At 35.6% G+C, this 27458-nt stretch overlaps 1 protein-coding gene across 1 annotated transcript in view; it reads right to left on the bottom strand.

Moving 5' to 3' along the window:
- Nucleotides 1–553: 553 nt before the first annotated feature.
- Nucleotides 554–27458, bottom strand: part of C3H8orf34 (chromosome 3 C8orf34 homolog) — a 129582-nt gene continuing 102677 nt past the window's right edge. The window contains 2 exon segments of the mRNA XM_066372442.1: nt 554–737; nt 12401–12573. Of these exon segments, the coding sequence (XP_066228539.1) occupies nt 554–737; nt 12401–12573 (357 nt within the window).

Raw genomic sequence — 27458 nt, forward strand, 5'->3', positions numbered from 1 at the left:
TATACAACATTAATAACATTTTTACGAAAGTAATGGCCCTGTAAAAAAAAACAAAAAAAAACAAGAACAAAAAAACCTGGAAATCTTTACAAACTTGCCTGTTATTAAGTGAAGACATAAAACATTCATTGACTTTTAACCTCTTTAAATTTTACTCTATTTTTATGAAACATCCTTGAAATAACATCTTGGGATGAGGATTGCAATATGTAATTTAGATACATGTTATATAGACCAAAAATGTGATCAAGGCAAATACTCAGAGAATAAAGCAAACAGACTTGAATCTTTATCACAGTTGCACACAGAATAAAGCTTGACGAGATAGTCAGAAGGCAAGGAGCTGCATATACAAAGCACAAAATACAGTCTAGTAGTTCACATGCTAAACTGATTTTAACTTAGTACTTAGATGCAACTTCATAAAAGTCTAACATAAATAAAATAAGCGTTAAACGCTTTCTTCCCCCAGGACAAAACTATTCAAACATTTTAAAATCTCTTAATCTCTACACTTTCTTACAAGGCCACAGAAGAAGAAAAAGAGAAATGCTTAATTTTTAAAATTACCCAGCAATTCCATTGCATCATCTTCATTATCAATATCTTCTTCTGTTACAGATGGGGTAGGGCTGTGAACAGACTCAAAAGAATCTTGAGAGAGCATTGCTGCCAGAAGTTTCTTATGCTGCTGTTGCTGCTGTTTTAATCCCTTAGTCTTGGGTTCCACCTTTAAACTGAAGAGATATGTAAGTGTTAACTTTCAATGATGAGAACATCATGCATTAGCTGTGGTTAAGTAAAGAAAATCGACAAACGTATTTCATTCGATTTATTTGCTATACAAATTTATGGACATATTAGTGAAAATTTCCCTGAGGATATAGATTCTGTCTTCTTTCTTAGACATCCATAGGTAGCCCATTTCTCAAGTGGGTATGAAGCGAAAGCTTTTCATTTTAATTAAGCCCAGTTTATGAAATATTGCTTTCATGGATTGTGCCTCTGGTGTTGTATCTAAGGTCATATAGGTTTTATCTTGTTATCTTCTAGGAGCATTATAGTTTCTTATTTTACATTTAGGTCTATGATACATTTAGCTAAGTTTTGTGAAGGGTATAAGAATTCTGTCTAGACTCTTTTTTTTTACATGTGGATGTACAGTTATTCCAGCACCATATATATATATATATATATATATATATTTTTTTTTTTTTTTTTTTTTTTTTTTTTTTTGAAAAGGCTACCTTTGCTCCATTGGATTGCCTTGGCCCCTTTGTCAAAGATTAGTTTACAATATTTATGGGCTATCTGTGAGCTCTCTATCTTGTTCCATTGTCTATTCTTTTGCCAATATGCACTGTCTTATCTTTTTTTTTTTTCTATTCAGTGAGAGGACAAGAGGCAGAGAGACAGACTTCGCATGTACTCCAACTGGAATCCACCTGGTGAGCCCACTAGGGGGCGATGTTCTGCCCATCAGGGCTGCTTCTCTGCCCATATGGGGCTGCTGCTCTGCGGCTCAGCAATCGAGCTCTTCTTAGTGCCTGAAATGAAGGCCTTGCAGCCATCCTTAGTGCCTGTGACCAACTCACATCAATCAAACCATGGCTACAGGAGGGGAACAGAGAGAGAGAGAGAGAGATGTGAGAGAGAGAGAGAGGGGTAGAGAAGCACTTCTCCTGTGTGCCCTGACCAGGAATCGAACCTGGGACACTCACACATCGGGCTGACACTCTACTACTAAGCCAACAGGCCCGGGACTTTGCACTGTCTTGATTACTGTAGATTTGTAGTAAGTCTTAAAGTCAGGTAGTATCAATTCTCCAATTTTGCTCTTCTCTTTCAATAATTTATTCACTATTCTGGGTCTTTTGCCTTCCTATACAAACTTTAGAATCAGTTAGTTGATACCCACAAAATAACTTGCTGAAATTTTGATTTGGTATATACATATTTTTTAATCTATTTTCTCTCTATTGTTCATTTTGGATAAATTCTATGGATATGTCCTCACATTAAAAATTCTATCCTCTGTCACCTTCAATCTATTATAGGGTCCATTCAACAGGTTTTCATCCCTTTTAAATACTTTTTCAGTTACATAATTTTCATTTGGTTCTTTTTTCAATATTTCTATTTGTTGATATTTTCTGTTCTTATTTGTTTAGGAAACTTGTAATTGCTTGTTGAAAGATTTTTATGATGGTTGCTTGTTTTGTAAGCAGGATTAGTTAGTGGATTTAACGGGAGAAATCCAACATGAAATTCAAAGTTATAAAGTAGGAAAGCTAAGGGTTTTCTCACTATCAGAGACAATTATGAGAGTTGCATGTTCACTGAAGAGAGTAAATCACATATTTTAACCTAATGTGTGGTAAGAATGATGTCACTTTGTCTTTGACTCTATTTTAGGAAACAGGTGAATTTAAATTCTTTGCCAGATAATTTCATCATCTGATTCATCTTAATGTTGGCATTAGTTGACTATCTTCTTTCATTTCAGGTCTAATTTTCCTGGTTCTTGCTATATAACTGGTGAATTTTTATTGTAGCCTGCACAACTTGGCTATTATGTTAGGAGTTCTAGGGCTTATTTACACTTTTTATTTTAGAAAGCTGTCACCTGGCCGACTTGTGTAACTTGTGATACCAATGATAGTTCACTTTACAGAACTCTTGCAGTGCTGTTTCAGCCTGCTCAGTCTGTCCGTGTTGCTGTGGCTCCCACAGTACCCACGGTGTTGGCTGAGAGAGCCAAGGGAGCATCTCCAGGTTGTGCTCCTGCTGCCTTCAGGTTGACGAAGGGAGTGTCTGACTGTGGGGATGGAAAGGATTCCCATGACAAACTTTGTTGTGGAGGGATCCTTCTCATAGGCATCTTTTTTGTCAAGTAAAAGGTACTGAACTGCCTGGTGTCCTCAGTGGGGAAGAGGAGTCTCATGTCTGGCAGGAAAGGACAGCATTGCTCTGACTACTTACTGTGAGTAGGTCTCTCAGTCAACTGCCTGGCCATCCAGCTGGCCTCTCCTGATGTGGTTAGGGGCAGAAATTAACTTCTCAGGGCCACCCTCTCCTCTTGCTAGTCTGGGATTGGGAAATCCCAGGCCTGGGAGATCATAAATTGCCTGCCACTATTGTGAGGTTTCTAACAAATTCATTTTCCTTTTTACACTTTCGCAGCATAAAAGCTCCTTTGGCCACCTCTTGCATTGTTTTCAAGGTTTATAGTTGTATTTAAGGGGGAGGAGCTGAAAGAGTCTGTGCCATCCATCTTTTCCAAAGCAGAGATGACTAATAACTATTTAATTACAAAAAACAAATGATACCTTTACAATGAAGAAATCTAGTGGATATGGCTTTAACTTAGCAAATAAACTCAGCATCACCAATAATGGGATAAACTGACATTATAAACCACTAGATATGGTAAAATGAGGAAGTACGCAATACAACCTATGTAGAATTCTTGCCAAAAATATTTTGCCTGAATTTAATGATCAGGAACAATCAGACCTATTCAGATTTTAAAACAATTGCTTGTAGTTTACAAGGATATCAATGTTAGGAAAGAAAACAAAGGTAGAAGACTCTTTTAGATTATAGAAGACTAAATACAACTTAATGCCACACATAAGTGGATAATGGATAAAAAATATACAAAAACAAAACACAAAAACTCATAGAAGACTTTACTGGAAAAATTAGAGAAATTTGAGTATAGACTCTATATTAGAAAATTGTATGGTGTCGTTAAATGTTTTGGTACGTTAATGATATTATAGTTGTATAAGAAAATTCAATTCTCAGGGAGTGAATGTTAAATAATTAAGAAATTAATATAATATAATATCTATAACTTATTTTCAGGTGGTTCAGAAAAAAAAAGAAAGAAATGCTGTAGAATAAAATAGAACAGATGGATCTGTTACCAGACATAGATAAAACAAAGTCAAAATTTTAATTGGTGAACATTGATATGAACACTCTTAAATTGTCTGTAGTTTGATATTTTTCAAAGTGAAAAGTTAAAGGGAAAAATAAGAACAATTATAATAAATGCATTCTCTTGTCAACAATACTTATTTCCACTTAAGCCTTCGTCCTAACTTGATTTCCCAACTTAAACAAGAATTGCTGCTGAGAAAGGGTTTCCCTGTTGAAATACTTGTCTTTATTTCAGTAACTATCAGGATGATTCAAATTCAAATAAAGAAAAATATTTTCATACTTTAATTGTAGAGATAAAACATAAAATATTCACTTGCAAATTGATGGAGACCCAATTTCTTGTCATGGCATCTGTCTTCTGAATAATTTCATCATGTGTCTTTTAAACTGAGAAATAATAAATAACAATTCAAAAGTCTTTCTTGACCAATATATTCATTAAGAAGTAAATGAATAAAGCAAATCCAAATAATTTTTAATTTAGATTTCTTAGCTGACAGATCTAACACACTAAGTGGAATTTACATCTACATTATTTGACTGAAGTGAAAGTATTTTAAAGTAATAATACTCATTTATAACTTTAGCTCCATTAGTTTTGATTATGAGAAAAAATATACATATTGCTTTGAAAGAGAAATAACTGTGGATTGTAGAAGTGGAAACTGCATCATTAGAGAGTTCACAGCACTCCGCTACAAGGAAGCAGGGTCTTTTTTTTTAAATTTATTCATTGTAGAGAGGAGAGGGAGAAACAGAGAGAGAGAGAGAGGAGAGACAGAGAGAGAGAAGGGGGGGAGGAGCTGGAAGCATCAACTCCCATATGTGCCTTGACCAGGCAAACCCAGGGTTTCGAACTGGCGACCTCAACATTTCCAGGTCGACACTTTATCCACTGCGCCACCACAGGTCAGGCAGGAAGCAGGGTCTTAAGGCAAACAAGTGGTGGGGAGGTGGGGAGAGATAGGTGTAGGGTGTTGTAAGAGCACTTAGCATTCTGGGCCCGCCCTTATCCAGATGTTGAACCTAAATCTTAATTAATATGAGATTCTTAGAACTTCTCCCTGAAGAAAAGCTGCATAGCAAAGCAGCTTTATAGCAAAGCATTTAAGGGCACAGAATTTAAAGCAAGACAGCCTGGCTCTGCTACTTAATAGCCATCCAGTCATGGGACAGGTTTTCTCATTCTTAAAATGGGGATAATAATAATGTTTTCATGAGGATGAAAAGGGTTATGATTATAGAAAGCACACAAAGCAGTCTAGAGTGGTAACTAATATCATTACATGTTCAAAGAACACAGTGAGAAGCATTCTTTTTTAAAAAAAAATTATTTTTAAGACTTTATTTATTCATTTTAGAGAGGAGATAGAGAAAAAAAAGAGGAGAGGGGGAGGAGCAGGAAGCATAAACTCCCATATGTGCCTTGACCAGGCAAGCCAAGGATTTTGAACCAGCGATCTCAGCGTTTCAGGTCGATGCTTTATTCACTGTGGCACTACAGGTCAGGCATGTGGGAAGCATTCTAAACAGTTACATATTTCTTCTTGAGCAGTAACATCCCAAAAATATGTACAACACAGGGAATATAGTCAATAATATTGCAATATCTACGTTGGGGGTGGGGAGGCAAGGATACTGGAAATATAATCACTGTGATAGTATATGGATGTCTGTACACCTGAAACTAATAAAAAATTATATTGAATGTAAACTAATTGAAAAATAATATTTAAATTAAAAAAAATTAAAAAGAACCAGAAGAGGCCTTTGGCCACATGAAAAAGAATAGCAGTTAGTATTACAATGTGGTGTTAATACATTCTAGGAATCCATTTTGCTTGGATTTAAAAGGGTAACTTTTAAACTAAGATCAGATGAAAAGGGACAGTTTAAAGGGCCTCAATGTCCCTTCCTCAATGTGCCCACCTCTCCACGTGCCTGCATTCTGACCAGCTGCCCTCCTCTTCCTGACTCCATGCTTCACCACGTACTCGACCTTGATCTATTTAGTTTTACATTCTGCTTCTGAATACAGGTTAGTAAGTATTCAATTTGTCTGACCCCATATGCTCTCTTTGGGTGGAAAACTGCATGATTCCTCTTTTGAACTGTATCCTAAGCTTGTTTTAGTTCCATCACAGCTTAGTAGGCAGACTCTAAACCCTTTCTCTTGACTCTAGTCAGAAATTAATGCGTTCTCTTTGCAGTAAGGCCAACATTGTTGAAGAGATCATAAAGTTTTACCTTAGTTGCTGTGTTTTTTATTTATGTATGAAATCTCTGTCTTTTGTTTACATGTCTAAATGTGATGTTTTATAGTCAATTTAGCAGACATTTATTAAGTGCTTGCTATATGCAAGGCACTGTTTGAACTTTGCTGCAGAAATAAGACACATTTTCTTGTCATTCTCCTCATTTCAAGGAAGTACTTTAAATTTAGGATTTTCTTTTTCTTTTCTTTTTTTCAGGCTAATCTCACCCAGTATTTAGGACAGTACCTGTGTTGACATTGACACTCCATAAATACATATTTAACAAATTCATTTTTCTTTTTTTAACCTCATTTTTAAAACACATTAAATAAAAGAAGAATTAATTTAAGTGGATGTATAGGAACCTTCCATCTTGAGAAGGATGACAATCCAGGGACACAAGACGACTGACAGTGAAATAGGAGGACAAACATGGAGACCAGAATGTGAATGACAAGGAACAAATGGCAGGTTACAAATGTGTAACTCCTGTCCATGAGCCAACAATGACCAAGACTGTTTCATGAGGGTTGAAGCAATTGTTTTCATCAGTCTCATTAAAATATGTGGCTTGGTTATGAAAATAGTGCTAGACTATGAGACTTAACCACTAATTAAGTCCCAAATGTTGTCTGTTCAATTAAGAGTCCATCTATGAGTCTATAGGTCCATGTTTTGAACATATAAAAATGACCTCATTAACAGTGATATAAATGTATAATTTAGTTACATACTTTTTTTGGTGTAAAGAGAAATATGTGAGTCGTAAGGCATAATTTTTGTATGTTTTAGATATTTCTAAGGCTATGTTCTTTTGATTCCTTTGGTAGACTGATTTTTGATTAACCAACATTCTTTATGCTCAAAATTTACATGTTAGAGTATTCCTAAATTAATGTTTGATTTAGTCTCTGCTATATGTAACATATTTCTACTATGTCTAAATGGTAAAATTTTGATATAATTAAGGTTCTTTGTTTTTGGATTTCTTAAACAGTACCCTCCATCCATTTTCTTCCTTCTTATTCTGATTTATTTCCTATCATACTACTTATCATTACCTGATTTTATGGCTTACATTTTTATATTCATTTGTTGAGTTTTTTTACTTTTGCTGAAACTAAAGGGAACTCTAAAAAGAGGGAAACATTTCCTGTCTTTGTTTACAGATATAGATAAAACAATTATGAGTTTTAATGAACAAGGAAACATCTTAACGGGAAATTATTTTGACTTTTATTTTAATAATATATATTTTTCTACGTTGTAAGATTTTCTACTCATTTTATGGCATATTTACCACCTAATAACAATGCTCACTTAACAAACAAAGCCAATTCAGCAGATCTATGTAATTTATTGATATTGTTCTTATTTTAATAAAGTGGTTCAACTTAGAGACACTTCATTAGGCTTTCAAGCCTTGCTAAGCCTATTTACAATATCACATTATGATTCAGCCAGCAATTTTAGGAACTCCATTACCCAGCTATTGCAAAGTCTGATTAAGATGGTTTAAAACAGAATTGCATAGTTTTACAAAACTTAATTTTTGTTTAATTTATATTATAAATTTATAATTATCCTTAATAACTCTAAGTGTGCAATGAACATATATGTTTTAACCCTAAATGGCTAGATCAGCCATAGCAATTCATGACAATTAGTATTATCTGAAAATCATGGAAAACTTCCAATTAGTCCCCAATCTATTCACCTTTTTATTTTATGAACACCTCTTTCTTTTGTAACTCAGATGCTTTAATTTTTTTCTTAAATTATCTTAATTTTAGACCACTTTGGGTAACTATGAAGATGTGGCAGGAAAATGCCTATATACACATACACACAACATTTCGCACATAATTTCAAGAGACTCTCAGATCTCTTGAGTCCATCCAGAAACCGTCTAGGGGTCACGGACTCCATGTCAGTATCTTTTGTCTCATTCTAATAGTTTCTCCATATTGCCCTGATAATTGCCTTTGTTAGAAGTAGCACTTAACCCTTCAAGTAATGGCAAGATGTACTAAAGTTATTGAACCTTTTCATACAATGCTGTATTGTAGAACCTATAAAAAAGTTTACATAAGGTACACCACTTTTTACAAAAAAAAAAAAAAAAAAAAAACTTCCAGGAAAAAAATTTGGCGGTAATTTTTTATCAGTAAGACTTTTAACATTCACTATGCCTTTTATTCAATCCTCTCTAATCTGAAGGTGAAAGTTTAGCCTATTGAGTATATATTATTCTGAATGAAAGGAAAAGTTGGCTATGTACCAAAGAAGGAATGTTGTAATAGCCATTCAAATAAGATTGAGTATTGAACAACAGGAAAGACCAATATAGGAAAAGGGGCAAAAAGTTAAGACAGACAACAAGCAATCCTTATAAATAAGCTTCATTTAACAGAATCTACTGAAAGCTTTCTGTGTGCCTTCTTCACTTGTACAACAGATATTTATTGGCAAAAATAATGTGTCAGTTCCAGTGGGGGAGAGAAAAATGGAAGAAGTCATCTTTGAAAATTAAGTCTTTTGATAAGAGTGTGGTGGTTACGGGGGGAGGGGGGAAAGGGAGAGGGAAAGGGGGAGGGGGAGGGGCACAAAGAAAACTAGATAGAAGGTGACAGAGAAGAATCTGACTTTGGGTGATGGGTATGCAACATAATTGAAAGACAAGATAACCTGGACTTGTTATCTTTGAATATATGTATCTTGATTTATTGATGTCGCCCCAACAAAAAAATAAAATTAAAAAAAAAAAAAGAAAAGAAAATTAAGTCTTTTATTTCAGGAGTAGAATACCATGTAGTCTGTGAATGTTTGTCATAGTACAAGTTCACTACTATTTAAGGACAAAAGCTAATACTATAGTTACAAAATATAGCATCATTTAAAAATTTGTTCTCATCCATTATTATTCATCCAAACCAAATCTAAGGCTATGTGAGAGCTGGTAGAAATTGAGAAATCCTGTTTTCTATTAGAGATGGGAAGAGATATCGTTTCTAATCTATAGTTTATTGCTATTCTTTAAATTTAGTTCAGATATATATGGTTCTTTCAGTGCTACAAGGAAGGATTTTACCACTTTCTTCTTTTCATAGGTAATACCCCAACTCATAATTTAAAGAAAGAGAAAAACAAAACTGAAAAAATACTAAACAAATATTTGAGAGAGGTCTTTATGGGTTAAGTTTTTCTGGGTAAGGGACTGAAGTAGGATTGCAGGAAAGATTCCCTTTAGTGGGTATTCAAGAGGAAATAAAAGCTCTCTGAAGCAAGGAAGAAAGTAGAAACACTAGCATTTGCAATAAATAGCTCGATTATTATTATAATTAAAAGAAAGTCAAATTTCTTTATTTTACCTTTAAGAACTGAAGATCTAGCAATGAATAAAAATAAAGGTCTATTAGGTTTCATATGCCTGATATTAAAAATAAAATTACCCTCATTGACAGGTAAAATTAATATGGCATTCCACAAAAGAAGGTAAATGGATTTTTAAAAATGGTTTCAATCTGTTCATATGGGACACTCAAACTCTTTAAATAATTAAAAAGCCATATCTCATGGAAGTAGAATCAATTTTCTATATGTCTAAGCACATTAATGAGTATCTGAATTTCTTTCCCTCCAGCCATTTGATAAGTCAAAGTAAAAATAAAAAAAACTAAAAGTTGTTATACTATAGAAAATACAGTTTCCCCTTGAGAAAAAATAGTTATTGCTTGCTGCTAAATTTAATACAAGATATCAAAGATACTGTGGCTATGCTATGCATAGGAAAGATTTCTATTGTGCTCAGCTAGTAATACTCACAGAGTTTTAAATTCTGCCACATTCCTAATCATGAATATCTAAATCCATTTTCTCATGTATACTATGCTTCATATAGTGCTCTTTTATCCCAATGTCTTTAGAGAGGTTTTCACTTTTGTTTTGAGTTTTACTCATTGCAATTCTATTATTTAAAAAGTAGCTATTGTAAATATACTTTTTAAAATAAATATGATCTTAACATTTCCCTTCTGCAGCACATGAAAACTTAAGGCAAATCTCCTGTCACCATATCGAGCACCATAGGTCTGAGTAAACTGGAAGATGGACTTTTAAATTCATAATAGTTTCAAACATTAAACAAAGAAAGGGTGAATTATTTTATGCAATCATCATTATCAACACTAAACTGAAATGGTTCTAAATCAAGGTTTCTCTCTATAGATAGTCTACATTAACACTGCTTTGTATTGTCTATTATACATTTAATAGTTTTCTTTTCCCTATTGATTATGTGTCTCTTGTATATCACAAGTCCTTCCTCTTCAATTCATTTTAAAATTAAATTTATTGGGGTAACATTGGTTAATAACATTACACAAGTTTCAGATACACAATTACACAATACGTCATCTGTATATTGCATTATATGCTCATTACCTAAAGTCTTTTCCCCTCCATCACCATATATCTGATCCCCTTTTACCCTCTTCATCCTCCCCCAAACCCCTTCCTCTCTGGTAATCACCAAATTGTTGTTGTCTATGAGTCTGCTGATTTATGTTTTATATTCCTTGGTCTCAGAGAGGATTTTGTGAACTTGACCTCAAAGGCAAGAAGAGTAAAAGCAAAAATAAATGAAAGGACTACACCAAACTAAAAAGCTCTGCACAGCAAATGAAAACATCAACAAAAGAGAAAGGCAACCAGCTGAATGGGAGAAAATACTTGTAAATGTACTTCCAAAAAGGAGCTAACATCCAAAATATATATATAAAGAACTCATACAACTCAACAACAAAAAATATCCAATTAAAATTGGAGAAGACATGAATTGACACTTTTCCTAAGAAGACATACAGATATATGAAAAGATGCTCAACTTCATTTACTATTATATGGGAAATGAAAATCAAAACCATAATGTGATACTACTTTACATCTATTAGAACGGCTATTATCAATAAATCAACCAACAATAAGTGTTGGCATAGATGTGGAGAAAAGGGGATAGTACTGTATTGTTGGTGGGAACATATATTGGTACAACCACTGTAGAAAACAATAGAAATGTTTGTCCAACAATTAAGAACAGAGCTACCATGTGACCCAGCAATCCCTCTTCTGTACATCTATCCTCCAAAATTGGAAAACAATTATTCATAAAGATATAGGTACCTCCAATTATTAACAGTCATCCATTCCCTGCTCAATACTATAGAAAGTCTAAATTGAGTTTATATCCCTGAAATTATTTCTCTATTTGGTATTATTAGCAAGCAGATGGTAATCTCTTAGATGCAAAGAAAAAAATCAAAATCAAAACCTAAAAGAAAGCACTCTCAATAAAAAAACAGACAAATTAGCCTGTTAGGCAGTGGTGCAGTGGATAGAGCATCAGCCTGGAGCTCAGAGGACTCAGGTTCAAAAGCCTGAGGTCGCTGGCTTGGGAATGAGTTCATAAGTTTGAGGGCAGGGTCGCTGGCTTGAGCATAGGATCATAGACATGACCCCGTGGTCACTGGCTTGAGCCCAAACGTTGCTGGCTTGGAATCCAGTGGTCACTGGCTTGAAGCCCAAGGCCACTGGCTTGAGCCCAAGGTTGCTGACTTGAGCAAGGGGTCATTAGCTTGGCTGGAGCACCCTGGTCAAGGCACATATGAAAAAGCAATCAATGAACAATTAAGTTGCCGCAACAGAGAATTGATTCTTCTCATCTCTTTCCCTTCCTGTCTGTCTGTCCCTATCTGTTCCTCTCTCTGCCTCTGTCTCTGTCTCTCTCACTTAAAAAAATAAAGACAAATTAATTTTTATTTTGTGTGGAGTCCAAAAGAATTTTCTATATAAATTGCTATGAGTTATTTCAATAAAATCATGCACTTGGATTTACTTTCCCTTTACACTGTAATGACTGCTCACAAAAATCAGGGGATCGGGGAAGATGTAGATACTCCAGTATGCTTTCAGCCTTTTGTATAGTGCATTTTCACCAATGAAATAAAAGTTAGTTTTGTATCTCATTTGCATAACTGAACAACTTTCTTTGACTTGTCATTTGCTTTTCTGATGTTATTGTTTAATAAAAAAAATCAAATGCTTCTTTTTTTCATTGCTTTATATTCATTTTGAAATATCGCCTAATTTTTGTGAGCAGTAGAATATTCAGGATCTCAGATGCCATCTCATCTCACCTTCCTGCAGGGCTGGAGCTGCTGTCTTCACCTTCCCATTGCTCATTTTTGCTCCTCGGAATTGGGGGCTGCAGCATTTCAGCGGCTAATGGGTCAGCATCATTCTCTTCTCGGCCAATCCATTCTCCAATCACACGGGGCCTCAGAAGAGAAGAATTAAACGCCACCGTTTCCTGAAGAGGAAAAAAGAGCATGCCACCTTAGATTATTTACTCTTGTCAATAGGACAAGAAGGAAATAATTTTGTCTAGAGTTTCAATTACTTTCTCAAATTAAATATTCCTTTTTTCTTTCTGAATTAACTAAAACTTCAGTTCCCTCCATCTTTACTAGACTTACTCTATATGGTTTGTGCTGATGCCTGAAGATCACTGCCACAAAGGATCCAGGAGTGAAATCTTTGATTTGGATGTGGAAGGCTGCATGTGTGTTCTCAGGAAGGAGGTATAGGATGAGCTTTTGTGGTAGAAAAAAGAGCGTGTTGTGAGGCCTGAACAATGGAAGAGCTTGATGTTGCTGGGAAATGAAGAATAATTTTGCAGGAAGAAACTGGTCAGGAAATAAGGAGATGAGGTAACAGGGCTGGAAGGAGCATTGCCTCCAATTGTGGAGCATTTTGGACATTTGGGGATTGGACTGAGGTTCAAAGCAGGTTAGTATCAATGACTGGTCTGTGCTCATTCAAAAAATGTTAATGTTATCTCTTTTTATAGGCTTGGATATGATGTGGCTCTTGAAATGACATTTTTAATATTTATGTCATTTAATCATTTAAAATGATAGGAGAGCACTGAATATGTGTAATTTCTAGGAATATCTTGGTAAGTGGAAAAATGCAGGTTAAAAAACCATACCTATAGTATCGTCTAAAATTTTGTTTAAAAAGTCACATGGATCTATATCCATCATTCATATACTAATCTATTAATTTATTCATTTTATATATTTAATAAGACCTACTTTGTGCCAGATACTGTTTGATTTGTTGGGAAAAACAACTGCAAGGCTAAAATTTAATAGTTTTAACTAAATGCAGGAAACACAGGTTAATTTTAACTTCTTCTTTTGAATTCCATGTCTTTTCAATTCTAGGATAAATATGTATTAGTACTATAGTAAAAAAAATGCAATTTATAATATCTTAATCTGAGGAACACAGGCTTTGTGTTTAAATTATATTTAGCTATAATTTTTAGTATTATAAGAGTCTTGAACAATCCCTTAAAAAATTCAGACCTGGTCTTCTGAGCCCTTACAATTCTCAAAAATAATATACAAATAAAACAATATAATACCAACACAGTATTACAACATATACAAGGTAATATTAATTAACATACAAATGCAACAACAAAAGTAATACATGAAATGTGATTAGGACATATTTGATAAACATTACCAAGCAACAGAAAGTAGCTGAATATCTTAATACTCATTCCTAGCCCATATGAAAATAAAGCAAATATTTAGTAACAGTGTTTGCATAACTTAGCAACTAACCTGAATTCCTTCCATATTTATGTTCCCAGAGTCAGAAAACCAAATCAGTGTAATGGCTTTTAGCTGTGAGGTCATGCAATCAAATTAATGTTTTGAAACATCTAGAAAGACATATTCATTTGCCACTATATTATACTATATCATTTGAGACACAAGAATTAAAATGAACTGCAATATTGTTAAAACTTAAACCTAAATTTGCTTCTGAAAGCAAATTAGGACAAAGATATGCTTAGGATAAAAAACTCTGTAAACATATTTACAGCTTCAGAATCAGTTTTGGTCTGTTTGACTTTGAAATGTTACTTGCTCTCCAAATTTCACTTTCTCCAACTTTAAAATGGTGATGATGGGAATTACAAAGCCTACTGTATCAGATGAATTACTAGGGTAGTACAGTTAAGCCACAGAATTCTGTACATATACTAGACCATTTATTTAAGGATGTGGACTGTATTCAAACCACTTCTCTACATGTGATATACCCGGAAAAACCACGGTAAGCTGAACTACAGGAATGGGCCAGTTGGGTAAGAATAGATGCTTGGTTATAAATATGGGCAGAGAAACAGAGCAGAGAATTGATGAGGCAGGTTTCTTCCCATAAAGTTCTATTTTATAGATATATGATTCAAAGACTGGAAACATAATTAATTCAATGTTATTATTCTCATTTACATTATGGGACAGAATTGGGCTTGAAGATTTGTCTTACTATATGCTCATCAGATAAGAATGGGAACCAGGAAACTGACCATTGTAACAAGAGAAATGAGAAGGTTCAGACACTATATAAATGAAAAAGTAAAATAGGATTTAGAGTTGAATATGATCAGAAGTTGAGACTACAGAGAATGAGAAAAAAGACTCTGCCTGACCAGTGGTAGTACACTGGATACAGTGTCAATCTAGGATGCTGAAGTCCCAGGTTCAAAACCCTGAGGTACCCAGCTTGAGCACGGGCTCATCAGCTTGAGTATGGGAACACAGACATGATCCCAAGGTCACTGGCTTGAGCAAGGGGTCACTGGCTCGGCTGGAGCCCCCTGGTCAAGGCACGTATGAGAAGCAGTCAATGAACAACTAAAGCAACACAACTACAAAGCTGATGCATCTCATTTCTCTCTGTTCCTGTCTGTATCTCTTCTCTCAAAAACAAAACAAAACAAAACAAAAAACCCTTGGCTATTTATTGGAAATTAAATAAAATAAGAGATGCCACTGCTGGTGGAATGTAGAGCAGAGAGATAAAGAGGAACAGTTTGATATGCAGCGCATTTAACTCCAGCTGGCAGCAGAGATTTAGTGAGAAGCAGTGACAAGCAGAGCCATACAAAGAGCTGCAAACAGGGCCAGAGGAGTTAGGTGGTGAGTATTTCACAGGAGAAAAAATAATGTGACTCTACTATTTTTATTTTTTTGGAATGCACAAAGCTTTTTTTAAAAAAAATATATCTGCCCTTTTAAAAATTATATAACTCTAAAATTTCATGAACGTCTATTTACCTGTAATAATTATAAATTACATATTTTTCTTTGGATATTTTGCTTATCTTTGACTATATATCTCTCCATTCATCTTTATGAAAGGATTTCAGTGAAGAGAGCGATTCTTAGCAAGACATGTGACATGTCACAAACATCAGTACAGGGTAGAGAAAATTTTTAAGTTCGTACTGAATAAAACATATTTCTGACAATATTTTAAGTGCATGGATAAATAAATCATTTAAAATTTTTTTTTTTTTAGATTTTATTTATTCATTATAGAGAGGGGAGAGAGAGAGAGAGAAAGAAGGGGGGAGGAGCAGGAAGCATCAACTCCCATATGTGCCTCGACCAGGCAAGCCCAAGGTTTTGAACCGGCAACCTCAGCGTTTCCAGGTTGACTGTTTCACTGTGCCACCCAGGTCAGGCTAAAATTTTCTTTAAAACAATGCTAAACAATGTAAATCCTAATTATTCCTTCAAAATGCATAAATACATTTTGCCTCCTAAGAATAAAGGTGCATAGATGTTGAGATTCTTAAGCAACTGTATGTAAATTTAATAATCAAAACATTGCCAGTCAAAAGTTCCCCCAAAGGACACAGTTTTGCTTAGTATTTTCTATCAGCAGGAACTAATCTGTCTAAGTAATTACCTTAGACCAGGCTCTCCAAATGGCCTCCTCAGTGAAAACTCACAGTGTGTTCAACTGCTCTGCTCACTAGTTATCAGCACAATATCTGTTCATATTCTATATTATTTGAATGTTTTCTCAATAAAACAACATCTTCATGCAAGGCTGGATCATGCCTTAAATTCCTTTGTTTCCTCCATAATAACTAGCAAACTGATTTCATAAAACAAGCACAAAAATGTGCATTAATTAAATTAAAAATAACTCAAAGAATAGAAAACAATGCATACATGGTAAATTGTGAAGTACCTTCAGGTCTAACTAAAAATCATGTAGGCCCTGGCCGGTTGGCTCAGCGGTAGAGCGTTGGCCTGGCGTGCAGGAGTCCTGGGTTTGATTCCGGCCAGGGCACACAGGAGAGGCGCTCATTTGCTTCTCCACCCCTCTCCCTCTCCTTCCTCTCTGTCTCTCTCTTCCCCTCCCACAGCGAGGCTCCATTGGAGCAAGGATGGCCCGGGCGCTGGGGATGGCTCTGTGGCCTCTGCCTCAGGCGCTAGAATGGCTTTGGACACAACAGAGTGACGCCCCAGAGGGGCAAAGCATTGCCCCCTGGTGGGCATGCCGGGTGAATCCCGGTCAGGCGCATGCGGGAGTCTGTCTGACTGCCTCCCCGTTTCCAGCTTCGGAAAAATGAAAAAAAATAAAAAAATAAAAATCATGTAAATGATTCATGGACAACACTGAATAATAAATGTTTAAGACATTTCAGAGGGAAGTCTACAAGATGATAATTGATTAGGAATGGTGAAATATTTCTTAGCAACTCAAGCTTTAGAGTAAACTATTCTAATTTTGCCACTTCACAAAAGAAAATCTTAAAGCACAATCACACATTAACTGTTTGATTTAACAAAAAACCACAGGAGATGTTTGAACTTGATAATTATCCTTAAACTAATCCACACATTGAACTTAACAATTAGAGAAAAGTAATGTAAACAAATAGTTAAAAGCTCTCTTCCTACTGCTTTTTCCCAGATTTATTGAAATAATATTGACATATAACATTGTATAAGTTTAAGTTATACAATATAATGATTTCATGTATACATATAATACAAAATGATTACCACAAAATGGCTGGTTAAAATTTCCATCACTTAACATAATAACCTTAAGAACTTTTAAGGTCTGCTGTCTTAGTAACTTTCAAGTATACAGTATGATATTGTTAACTATAGTCACCATGCTGTGCATTAGATCCCATAACTTATTCATCTTATAACTGGAAGTTTGTACCTTTTGGCCATTTGCATCAATTTCCATTATTCCCTATCCCTGGTAAACACCATTCTCTGTTTCTGAGTTAGGTTTCTTTAGCTTCCACATATAAGTGAGAACATATGGCATTTGTCTTTCTCTGTCTGACTTATTTCACTTAGCACAATGAAATCAAGGTCCATCCATGTTGTTGCAATATATAGGATTTCCCTTCTTTTTATAGATTGTGTGTGTGTGTGTGAGAGAGAGAGAGAGAGAGAGAGAGAGAAAGAGAGAGAGAAAACAATAAAGAAAAGCAAGGGATAAAGGGTCAGTCAGGGAGTATTTATACCAGGTCTACCAAGTACTAGTTCTAAGACCTTGAACAAATCATGAAATTACTCTCGCCTTAGTATCCTCATTCAAGCACAGAAAAAGCATAACCACTTCACTGGACTAGTGCAAGAACTAAGTTCAGTAAATCAGAAAACACCTAGCATACCTGCTAGCCTAAGGAGGTGCCCCATACTATCCCTCCTTCTCTCTCCTGCTTGCTGTCTTCTCCACTCTTCTACCCATGATCTAAAACGTTTTCCTCTTTTAATGGAAATTTTTATGTAAATATAAAGGTAGAAAGAATAAACCGCTTGTACTCACATTTTAGTCGATAATCAACCCCTTGGTAAACCCTATCCTTAAATCAACCTACATCACTTCCACATTCGCCCTTCCCAGCAAATCCCATTCACCATATCATATCATTTCTAAACAGTCCAATCTTTTTCTCTAAAAAGTAATTTTTATAAACAATTACAATAACAACAGTATTTGAATATCAACAAATACCTAATTAGTTCTCAAATTTCCCTGACTGTCTGCTAGCACAGTCAGGCTTTAAACAAGGCTCCATACATTTTGACTGATTAGCCGTCTTTTACATCGGTTTTTTTTTTTTTTTTTTTTTTAAATAATTTTATTTTTTTAATGGGGTGACATCAATAAATCAGGATACATATATTCAAAGATAACAAGTCCAGGTTATCTTGTCGTTCAATTATGTTGCATACCCACCACCCAAAGTCAGATTGTCCTCTGTCACCTTCTATCTTGTTTTCTTTGTGCCCCTCCCCACCCCCTATCCCTCTCCCATTCCCCCCTCCCCCCCGTAACCACCACACTCTTATAAATGTCTCTTAGTTTCACTATTATGTCCCACCTACGTATGGAATAATACAGTTCCTGTTTTTTTCTGATTTACTTATTTCGCTTCGTATCATGTTATCAAGATCCCACCATTTTGCTGTAAATGTTCCGATGTCATCATTTCTTATGGCTGAGTAGTATTCCATAGTGTATATGTGCCACATCTTCTTTATCCAGTCATCTATTGATGGGCTTTTTGGTTGTTTCCATGTCCTGGCCACTGTGAACAATGCTGCAATAAACATGGGGCTGCATGTGTCTTTACGTATCAATGTTTCTGAGTTTTTGGGATATATACCCAGTAGAGGGATTGCTGGGTCATAAGGTAGTTCTATTTTCAGTTTTTTGAGGAACCACCATACTTTCTTCCATAATGGTTGTACTACTTTACATTCCCACCAACAGTGTATGAGGGTTCCTTTTTCTCCACAGCCTCTCCAACATTTGCTGTTACCTGACTTGCTAATAACAGCTAATCGAACAGGTGTGAGGTGGTATCTCATTGCCGTTTTGATTTGCATTTCTCTAATAGCTAAAGAAGATGAGCATCTTTTCATATATCTGTTGGCCATTTGTATTTCTTCCTGGGAGAAGTGTCTATTCATATCCTCTTCCCATTTTTTTATTGGATTGTTTGTTTGTTTGTTGTTGAGTTTTATGAGTTCTTTGTATATTTTGGATATTAGGCCCTTATCTGAGCTGTCGTTTGAAAAAAATCATTTCCCATTTAGTTGGCTTTCTGTTTATTTTGTTATCAGTTTCTCTTGCTGAGCAAAAACTTCTTAGTCTGATCGTTTTTAATCTGTAGGTTTCCCTCCTCTGTCTCGTTCTTTTTCTTTTATAATTTTGTTGTTGCTGTTGTTATTAAAAAAAAAAACCTCAAGTACTTTGTTGTATGAATTTTCCATAAGCTGGATTTTTTCCTTTGCATCCCTATGATGTAGTTTGAAATGTACCTCTGACCCTTGCGATTTCTATAAAATAGTAGTTAGATCTGGATAAAGTTTTTGTTGTTGTTGGCAAGTTCTATTTCAGAGACAATGGATAGTTTCATCTGGAGGCATGTAATGTCCCATTGAGGCTTATTAATGATGCTGGCAGCACTGAAAAATATTCCTTATACCCATTAATTCAGTAGATATTGTCAAATGGTGATTATCTAATTACACAATTCCACATTCATTTATTTGTTGAAATACCTCTGTACAGAGAAGCTTCCTGTCTTCAATTATTGGGTTACTCTGAAGTACAATTTGTATAGAAAAGTCAGATTAAATGTTTGATTCTTTATTAGTCGAAAATAACAACTTTGGCCTCCTAACATTCTCTAAAAAATCATTAACTTTTCTGGGGTGAACACATAGATTTAAAAATATTAGACATAATTCACTGCACTCCAGGTATTATTCTTATTATTCATGGTCAGATTTTCTCACTCTTCCCAGTGGGAGACTATGGAGGTTGGGCTCCAGAGCTCTTCCAACACAGTGCTGGTGGTCTTCCATCGTGTTGTCTTCTGGCCTGACAAGATATTTTAGGCTCACTGTACACTGTCTGCTCCAGACTGGTATCCACCATTGTTCTAAGAGACTCTGATTCCTTTTAGTGGGAAATATATTTTAAGACTAGAATCTGGATGGTAGGGGTACTGTTTGTTATTGAATTTGTATCAGCAAACAAATCTAAGAAATATATATGCTTTAAATATTTCATTTTGGCATAATTCAGACTTACAAAAAAATTAAAGCGAAAACAACTGAAATGCCTGTATGCCCTTCATCCAGTTGTTAATATGATAATGTTAACATTGTTGGGTGACATTTTGCTTTATCATTTTTCCTTCTCTCTAATATATGATTAAAATTCTCCTACAGCCAATTGTTAAGTAAGTTGCATATATGATATTTTTTTTTTACCTCTAAACACTTCAAGGTATATTTCCTATAAAGAAGGATGTTTTCTTTTATGGCCACAGTATAATTCTCAAAACCAAAAATTAACATTGCCAAAATGCTAATATACCAACCTTGTTTAAATTTCCCCTATTATTTGAATAATGTTGCTCATGGCAAAAGAAAATCCTGGATCACATTTGGCATTTGATTTTAATACTTTTTTTATCAATCTTCTTTAATGTGGAATAGCTTTCCATCTTTCTTTGACATTTTAACCTTCATATTCATCTAAAAATAAGGGCCAGTCATTTTTCAGGTTCCTTTATATGGTGACTATCCACTGTTTTCCTCAGTCTTTTATAGTGGGAACATTTTTATTTATGTCACTTTTTTAAATTTATTTATTCATTTTTGGAGAGGAGAGAGAGACACAGAGAGAGAAGGGGGGAGGAGCTGGAAGCATCAACTCCCATATGTGCCTTGACCAGGCAAGCCCAGGGTTTCGAACCAGCGACCTCAGCATTTCCAGGTCGACGCTTTATCCACTGCGCCACCACAGGTCTGCACTTTGACAACAATAATACAGAAGTGATGTATTCTTTTCATATCAAAAGGCACATGATGGTGATTTGTTCTATCACTAGTGACATTAACCTTGATCACTTGTTTAAGGCAGTGTCATCCAGGATTCTCCATTGTAAAGTTGCTACTTTTCTCTTGTTAATTATTAAGTATCTTCTGGAAATAACTTTGAGACTATGTAGATCACCTGTACTTCATCAAAATTTCAACCAATAATTCTAATATCCTTTGCTGACCTTTGCCTGCATTAATTACAATAATGGTTGACAATTTGTGACTTTCAAATTTCAATAAATTTTCCAATTTTGACACATAAGTTCTTATTTGTTGGTACCACACTGTGAAAAAGACTGCCTTCATCTCCATTTACATATGTGCAGGTATATGTGTGTAGGTACATATATCTACCAGTGTGGATTTATGGATTATGCTTCTATTCAATGGATTATAACACATTACTATCATTTCTCTTTATAGTCACAGTAGGAGCTCCTACAAGAAGGCTCCTGTGTCCTTTGACAGGTGCCATCATTCTTTAGTTGCATCTTTACCTTCTGGCACTAAATTATATTCCAGACTCAGTCAGTGTGGTTTCAGCTACAGCCTGAAACTTGGTCTCCAAAAAGCCTCCCTTCCTTCCAGTAGAGAATAAAATGGAGAAAATAATAGTGGGCTTCAGCTGTGCTCACTTCTTTCATCTTGCTTTCAATTACTAGAAGTTACTGTTCCAAGACAACTTTGTTTTAAAATTACATAAAATATTTAAAGGATCCTAAAGCCAAATATTTGAAGTTTCAAGAAGTTAAGTTTCTTTTCTTATCTTCTACTTTCTATTCCTTCCTTTATCCCTTGGGTAACTTTTAAAAATTGTGTGTGTGTGTGTGTGTGTGTGTGTGTGTGTGTGTGTGTGTCTTACAGTATGACAGGTTTTGCTATTGTTGTTTTGGCTTAATAATACAAATTTGTATCTATATTTTCATTATATTTACTTAAATAAATAGTAGCACACTTTAAACATAATGTTTTCCTTGACTCTTTCATTTAACAATATATCCTGGGATCACTGTGTAGTCTCTATTGTGTAGATGAACTATAATTTATCCAGTATTCTTTTAATGAACATGTAGCTGGTTAGCTTTTTGCCATTCAAATGTATAGTAACATGAAGAGATCTTTTCATATTTTTTAGTGTGTCCACAGAATAGGCTCATAAAATTAGAATCATTTGATCAAATAATAATTTCACTTAAATTTAAAGATCTTAAAATATTCCCTCCACAGTGTTTGCATCATTTTCATTCCTACCAGCAATGTGTGAACATGCTTATTCCCCACAGACCCACCAACAGAGTATTTTAACAAACTTGGAGATTTAAGAAAATCTGATAGCTGAGCAGTGTTTAATTTGCATGCTCTTATTTTGAACAATGCTGGGGCTTCTTCTTACACATTTAAGAAGCATTTTGCTTTTTTCTTCTGTGAACAATGTGCTCATATGCTCATTTTAGTGGAATGCAGGTCTTTTATTCCTTATTTTTCAGATTTAAAAAATGTATTCATTTTTAGGGAGATGGAGAGAGGGAAGGAGATGGAGGAGCAAAAAGGATCAAGTCCCATATGTGCCTTAACCAGGCAAGCCCAGGGTTTCAAACCAGCGACCTCAGCATTCCAGGTTGAAGCTTTATCCACTGCATCACCACAGGTCATGCCTTATTCCCAATTTTTGAAGTGCCCTATAATTTGGGTTATTGATGCAAACTGCATCAATATGTCTATGTCTATGATGCAAACTGCAAATATTTTCCTTTGAATGACATTTTTCAAATTTCCTTTTGAGAGAGGTCTTTGAGACACAACGTGGACAACAATCTCACTTACATTTTATCTCTCGTTATTAATACTAGGACCATTACCTACTATAAATCAAGCATACAACCAACATAGCACATAAAGCAGTTTTAGGGATTTTCCTTCACTGCCAAATTATCATGTAATGCACATGTAGGTCACGTGTAAGTCACATGTACATAGGCAAGAGATTCCACAACACAGAAGCAAGACAAAAGAATCATAACAATTTCAGTATGTCCTATTAGATATAAGAAATCCATTCTCTAACTAGTGACCATAAAGAAATATTGATTGTTTGCCTGGGAAGAAATAAATAGAAATGGACACTTTCACACTGAAACACTTTGTTCATGAACCTGTCTACTCGCTTTCTAGATTACCATCACATTGGAACAAAGTAGAGGTCTCAACATAAAAACAGGGCCCACAGCAAATACCGTGACAGTAGGGAAAATGATAAAGCACCACAGGAGGTAGAACTGAATTAGAGAAGTAAAATTATCTTAGTTCCAGCTAGTTATTTGCTCAACATTTACCAAAGGCTTAGTGCAGGCTTGGGAGGTACTGTGAACAAAGAGTTTTTTAATAAAATAGCAATTATTATTCGCAATCACTGTGCACTAAGCACTATAATAGGAACTGTATTGGCATAATCCACTGGGGAGGCTGATAGTACAGACTCTGAGTACAGACCATCTGTCTTGGTTTGAGTTCCAGTACCTCCACTCCCTATGGGGCAAGGCTACATATGAAACTAAGAGTGCCTATGTTTCCATCCATTACACTGGTGACTAACAGTACCCAGATCATTCAGATGGTGTAACTTTTAGGAGCACTGCTCTGCAGTAGGTCAGGTTATTTGCTTTGTTGTTGTTGTTGAGTTGGGGGTTTTTATGTACTCAGGATATTAATGTCTTAAAAGACATTTCTCACATTCCAAAAGTTGCCTTCTCACTCTATTATGTCCTTTGGTTCACAGAAATATAAAACAGTTTTTGAGGATATTATCGATGCATTACACAGTATATACTTCAGGAGGATAATGAGGCGACATTTTTCTTAGGATTCTATAGCAGAAACTGCTAGTTTTCCTGTAAACAACTGGCTTGCAATGGTCTTATGGGTGATGAGGACATCGAGTAACAAAAGGCTCAATTGTCACTCACATGAAACAATGATATCAAACTGCACTTTGTGCATCTGGTTTATATACATATTTTGTCTCTGCTCTCTACCCTTTGAAATGATTTTTCCAAATATTTTTCTACATTTTAGAAATTTTGGCAAACTAAAGTTAGTTTTGAGTGAGAAAGTAATTTATGTTATTTTTAATAGTTACTTAGGCCATTACATTTCACAGACAGGGGAACTCAGGCATCTATAAATAACTTTCTGAAGTCATATAATTAGTAAATGGCAGGGGCCAAAATTCAATCCAAGGCCTATTTGTGGATTTTTCCAGAATACCAGGCTACATCTTTAAGAAGTAAACAAAAGTTCCAATCATGACATAAGAAGTGTCCTTTGTGATGTGGTCGCTGTGTTCCCTAAGAGCTCATGGGAGGTGAGATCATTTTCTGAAAGAGTCACTGCAGCTTGAAGGGGAGGCTGGAGCTTGAAGGATGGAAAGATCTGAGTGGAGGTGTGTGGGGGAGGAAGACAACAATGAACAAAAATATGAAAATAGGTCCTGGCCGGTTGGCTCAGTGGTAGAGCGTCGGCCTGGCATGCAGGAGTAGTGGGTTCAATTCCTGGCCAGGGCACACAGGAGAAGCGCCCATCTGCTTCTCCACCCCTCCCCCTCTCCTTCCTCTCTGTCTCTCTCTTCCCCTCCCACAGCCAAGGCTCCATTGGAGCAAAGTTGGCTCGGGCGCTGAGGATGGCTCCATGGCCTCTGCCTCAGGTGCTAGAATGGCTCTGGTTGCAACAGAGCAATGCCTCAGAGGGGCAGAGCATAGCCCCCTGGTGGGCACGCTGGGTGAATCCCGGTCGGGCGCATGCGGGAATCTGTCTGACTGCCTCCCCATTTCCAACTTCAGAAAAATACAAAAAAAAAAAAAAAAAGAAAAGAAATTAAAATACGACCTGGAAGTCCTGCATCTGGCTGCCTACACTAGTCCTTGTGGTGTGCAGCAGAGGCTCTAATAGAGAAAAGGAGTGAAATAAAGCATAAGGCAGAGGTTTCAGTGGAGACTGTTCATTCTAGTCGTAAGAAATTTGAACTTAATTTGGTAGGTATCAGGGAGTTGTAGAAAAATTTTCAGCAGAATTCAGCTTTAGGAAGATTCCTCTAATGGCATGTCTTAAGTAGATTCCCTAGAGCCAGAGGCTGAGAAACTAATTTACTGGGGGTGGGGTCTCTTAAGTAAAAACCAAGGAGACTGAATGACTCAGGAGAAAATGGGAAGAAGCTAGGCAAAGATAAGGTTCAGCTAAAGTAACATCTTAGCCTGATCCCCTCAGAAAGCTCTGGAAAGTGAGTGACAAGTCAGACCTTATGTCCTCCAATCCCTGGCTGAGTCCAATATAGGCATCCCCGCACAGGATGGTCCCCACTGGGTTGAAGCAATCAATCCTCAGGAGTTGGTGAGCCCAGAAGCAACTCATATTTGAAAGATGGGTCGCTCTGCCATACGGGGCACCAGCCATGCTTGCAATAGAGCATTTTGAAGGAGGAACTGGAATTTCAGAAGTCTAAAACATTATGTGTAGATCTGAAAGGGAAAAGCACCTGAACTTGTGTAATGGCTGTGTAGTCAAAATAATGGTTTCCCCAAATATCCACAACCTACGGTAATCTCCAATCCTGTGGATAGGATACATTTCATGGCAAAAGGAACTTTACATAATTAAGGCTAAATATGTTAAATTGAGGAGATTATCTGGATTAGCTGAATGGCCCCAACCTAATCACATGGTTCCATAAAAATGAAAAGCTTTTTCCAGGCTGAAGTGAGCAATGAGACATTGTTGGTTTTGAAGAGGTAGAAAAGGGGCCATGAACCAGCCTCTAGAAGCTGGAAAAGGCAAAATGGGAACAAACAAACCAAAAAGCCAGTTTTCTCCTAGAACTTCAGGAAAGAAGCCCTGTGACACCTTGGTTTTAGTCCAGGAAAACTCATGTTGAACTTCTAAACTATAGAACTGTAAGATAAAAAACTGACTTGTTTTCATTTGTTACAGCAGTAATAGAAAACCAATACAGTGGCTAAGCAGCAAGAAATTGATAGAATTCCCACAATTTTTAAAAAACACTTAAAAATAATATCAGCCTTATTTTATTTTATCTTTCCATTTTAAGTAGACTTAATAATTTTTATTATTTTCAGAATCCACAAACTGATTTTAAAGGTCATAGAAGAAATAATTTCAGTGAATTTATAACCTAATTAGAATGATAGTGCTAGGTTCATGTTTTATAAAGGTTATAAAAAATATATCTTCAGTGAACTCCCAAACTGTTAATGAAATATTAAAAGGAAGAATTTTTATTACTGCATTAAAACATAGGTGTAAGATCAACATATATTGTAAATCTTTCTCTTTCACTTTTTTTTAATTAATATCGGCTTAAGATTCACGTTTTCTTGGAGGAAAATAAAAAACCATAAGCTTTGTACCACCAGAGGGCGCCATGGGGCAAGCTGTCCCTCTCATACAAGGTTGGTTCCAGGACAGCAGAGGATGGAGGCTGTGACTGGAATTATCTGATAACTCCTGAAAATCAGGTGTGATAGTGGAAAATGTTTTTGTATCAGCCAATTTTTCTTCAATAAAAGCTTATTTAGTATGACAACTGGTGACTTCCTCAATAAAATGGAAAATAATAAACATTCAAGAAATTTTAGCAATTTCTATAAAATCTTCAAAGTATGAATAGTAAATAAGAAAACAAAAATTAGCAATGTGCACATTAGTTAAATGGAAACTCCTTGCTAGAGCTTGGAAAAGAGAGGGAGAGAGCAAGGAGGATGTGTCCTGGGGATAATCCTTGGAACCGAGTATCAGGGTACCCACAATGTAATCCAGTGAAGGCAAAACCTACTTTCAATTCAAAAAACAATTAGTTTGCTCTTCATCTCACTGGAAAAGGTGTAGAAACTAACTCAGCTGAAAGCCAGGGCCCAGAGAAAAGGGCAGGACAAGCTAATCTATAGCTAATCTATAGCTATAATCTATGCATCCAGGGCTTTGCAGACTATATTGGAAAGAGCAAATGAACTAGAAATGATGATAATTATGTCTTTATCCTTAAAAATGAATCTAGAGCATATCCTCAAGAACAGGGGTTATTAAATTTCTACAAACTGGAAGGAAGGTCATGGTGCAAGGAGATGGGTCTGGGCACACAGGGACGATCCCCCAGAGGAGGACTAGCAAAGCAGGCTTCCACCTGCCACGTACTCCACCTGTGCTTGGATAGGGTCATGATCTAGATCGCATGGAGTTATTACAGACGGAAATTAAAATAATTTTAATATTATTAGATGGTTTGTTAGGAGAAATTCATACTTAAGAGTATATTTCATAAATTTAACTTTTTACTTAGTGTATCATAGATGTACTTTTATTAAAACTGAAAACGTATAATCCTATTTGAAAAAGAATGCTAACTTGTTTTTTATAAAAATAATATAAATATTAC

This window comes from Saccopteryx leptura, chromosome 3 (assembly GCF_036850995.1).
Source record: "Saccopteryx leptura isolate mSacLep1 chromosome 3, mSacLep1_pri_phased_curated, whole genome shotgun sequence".
In the NCBI taxonomy this organism is placed as follows: domain Eukaryota; kingdom Metazoa; phylum Chordata; class Mammalia; order Chiroptera; family Emballonuridae; genus Saccopteryx; species Saccopteryx leptura.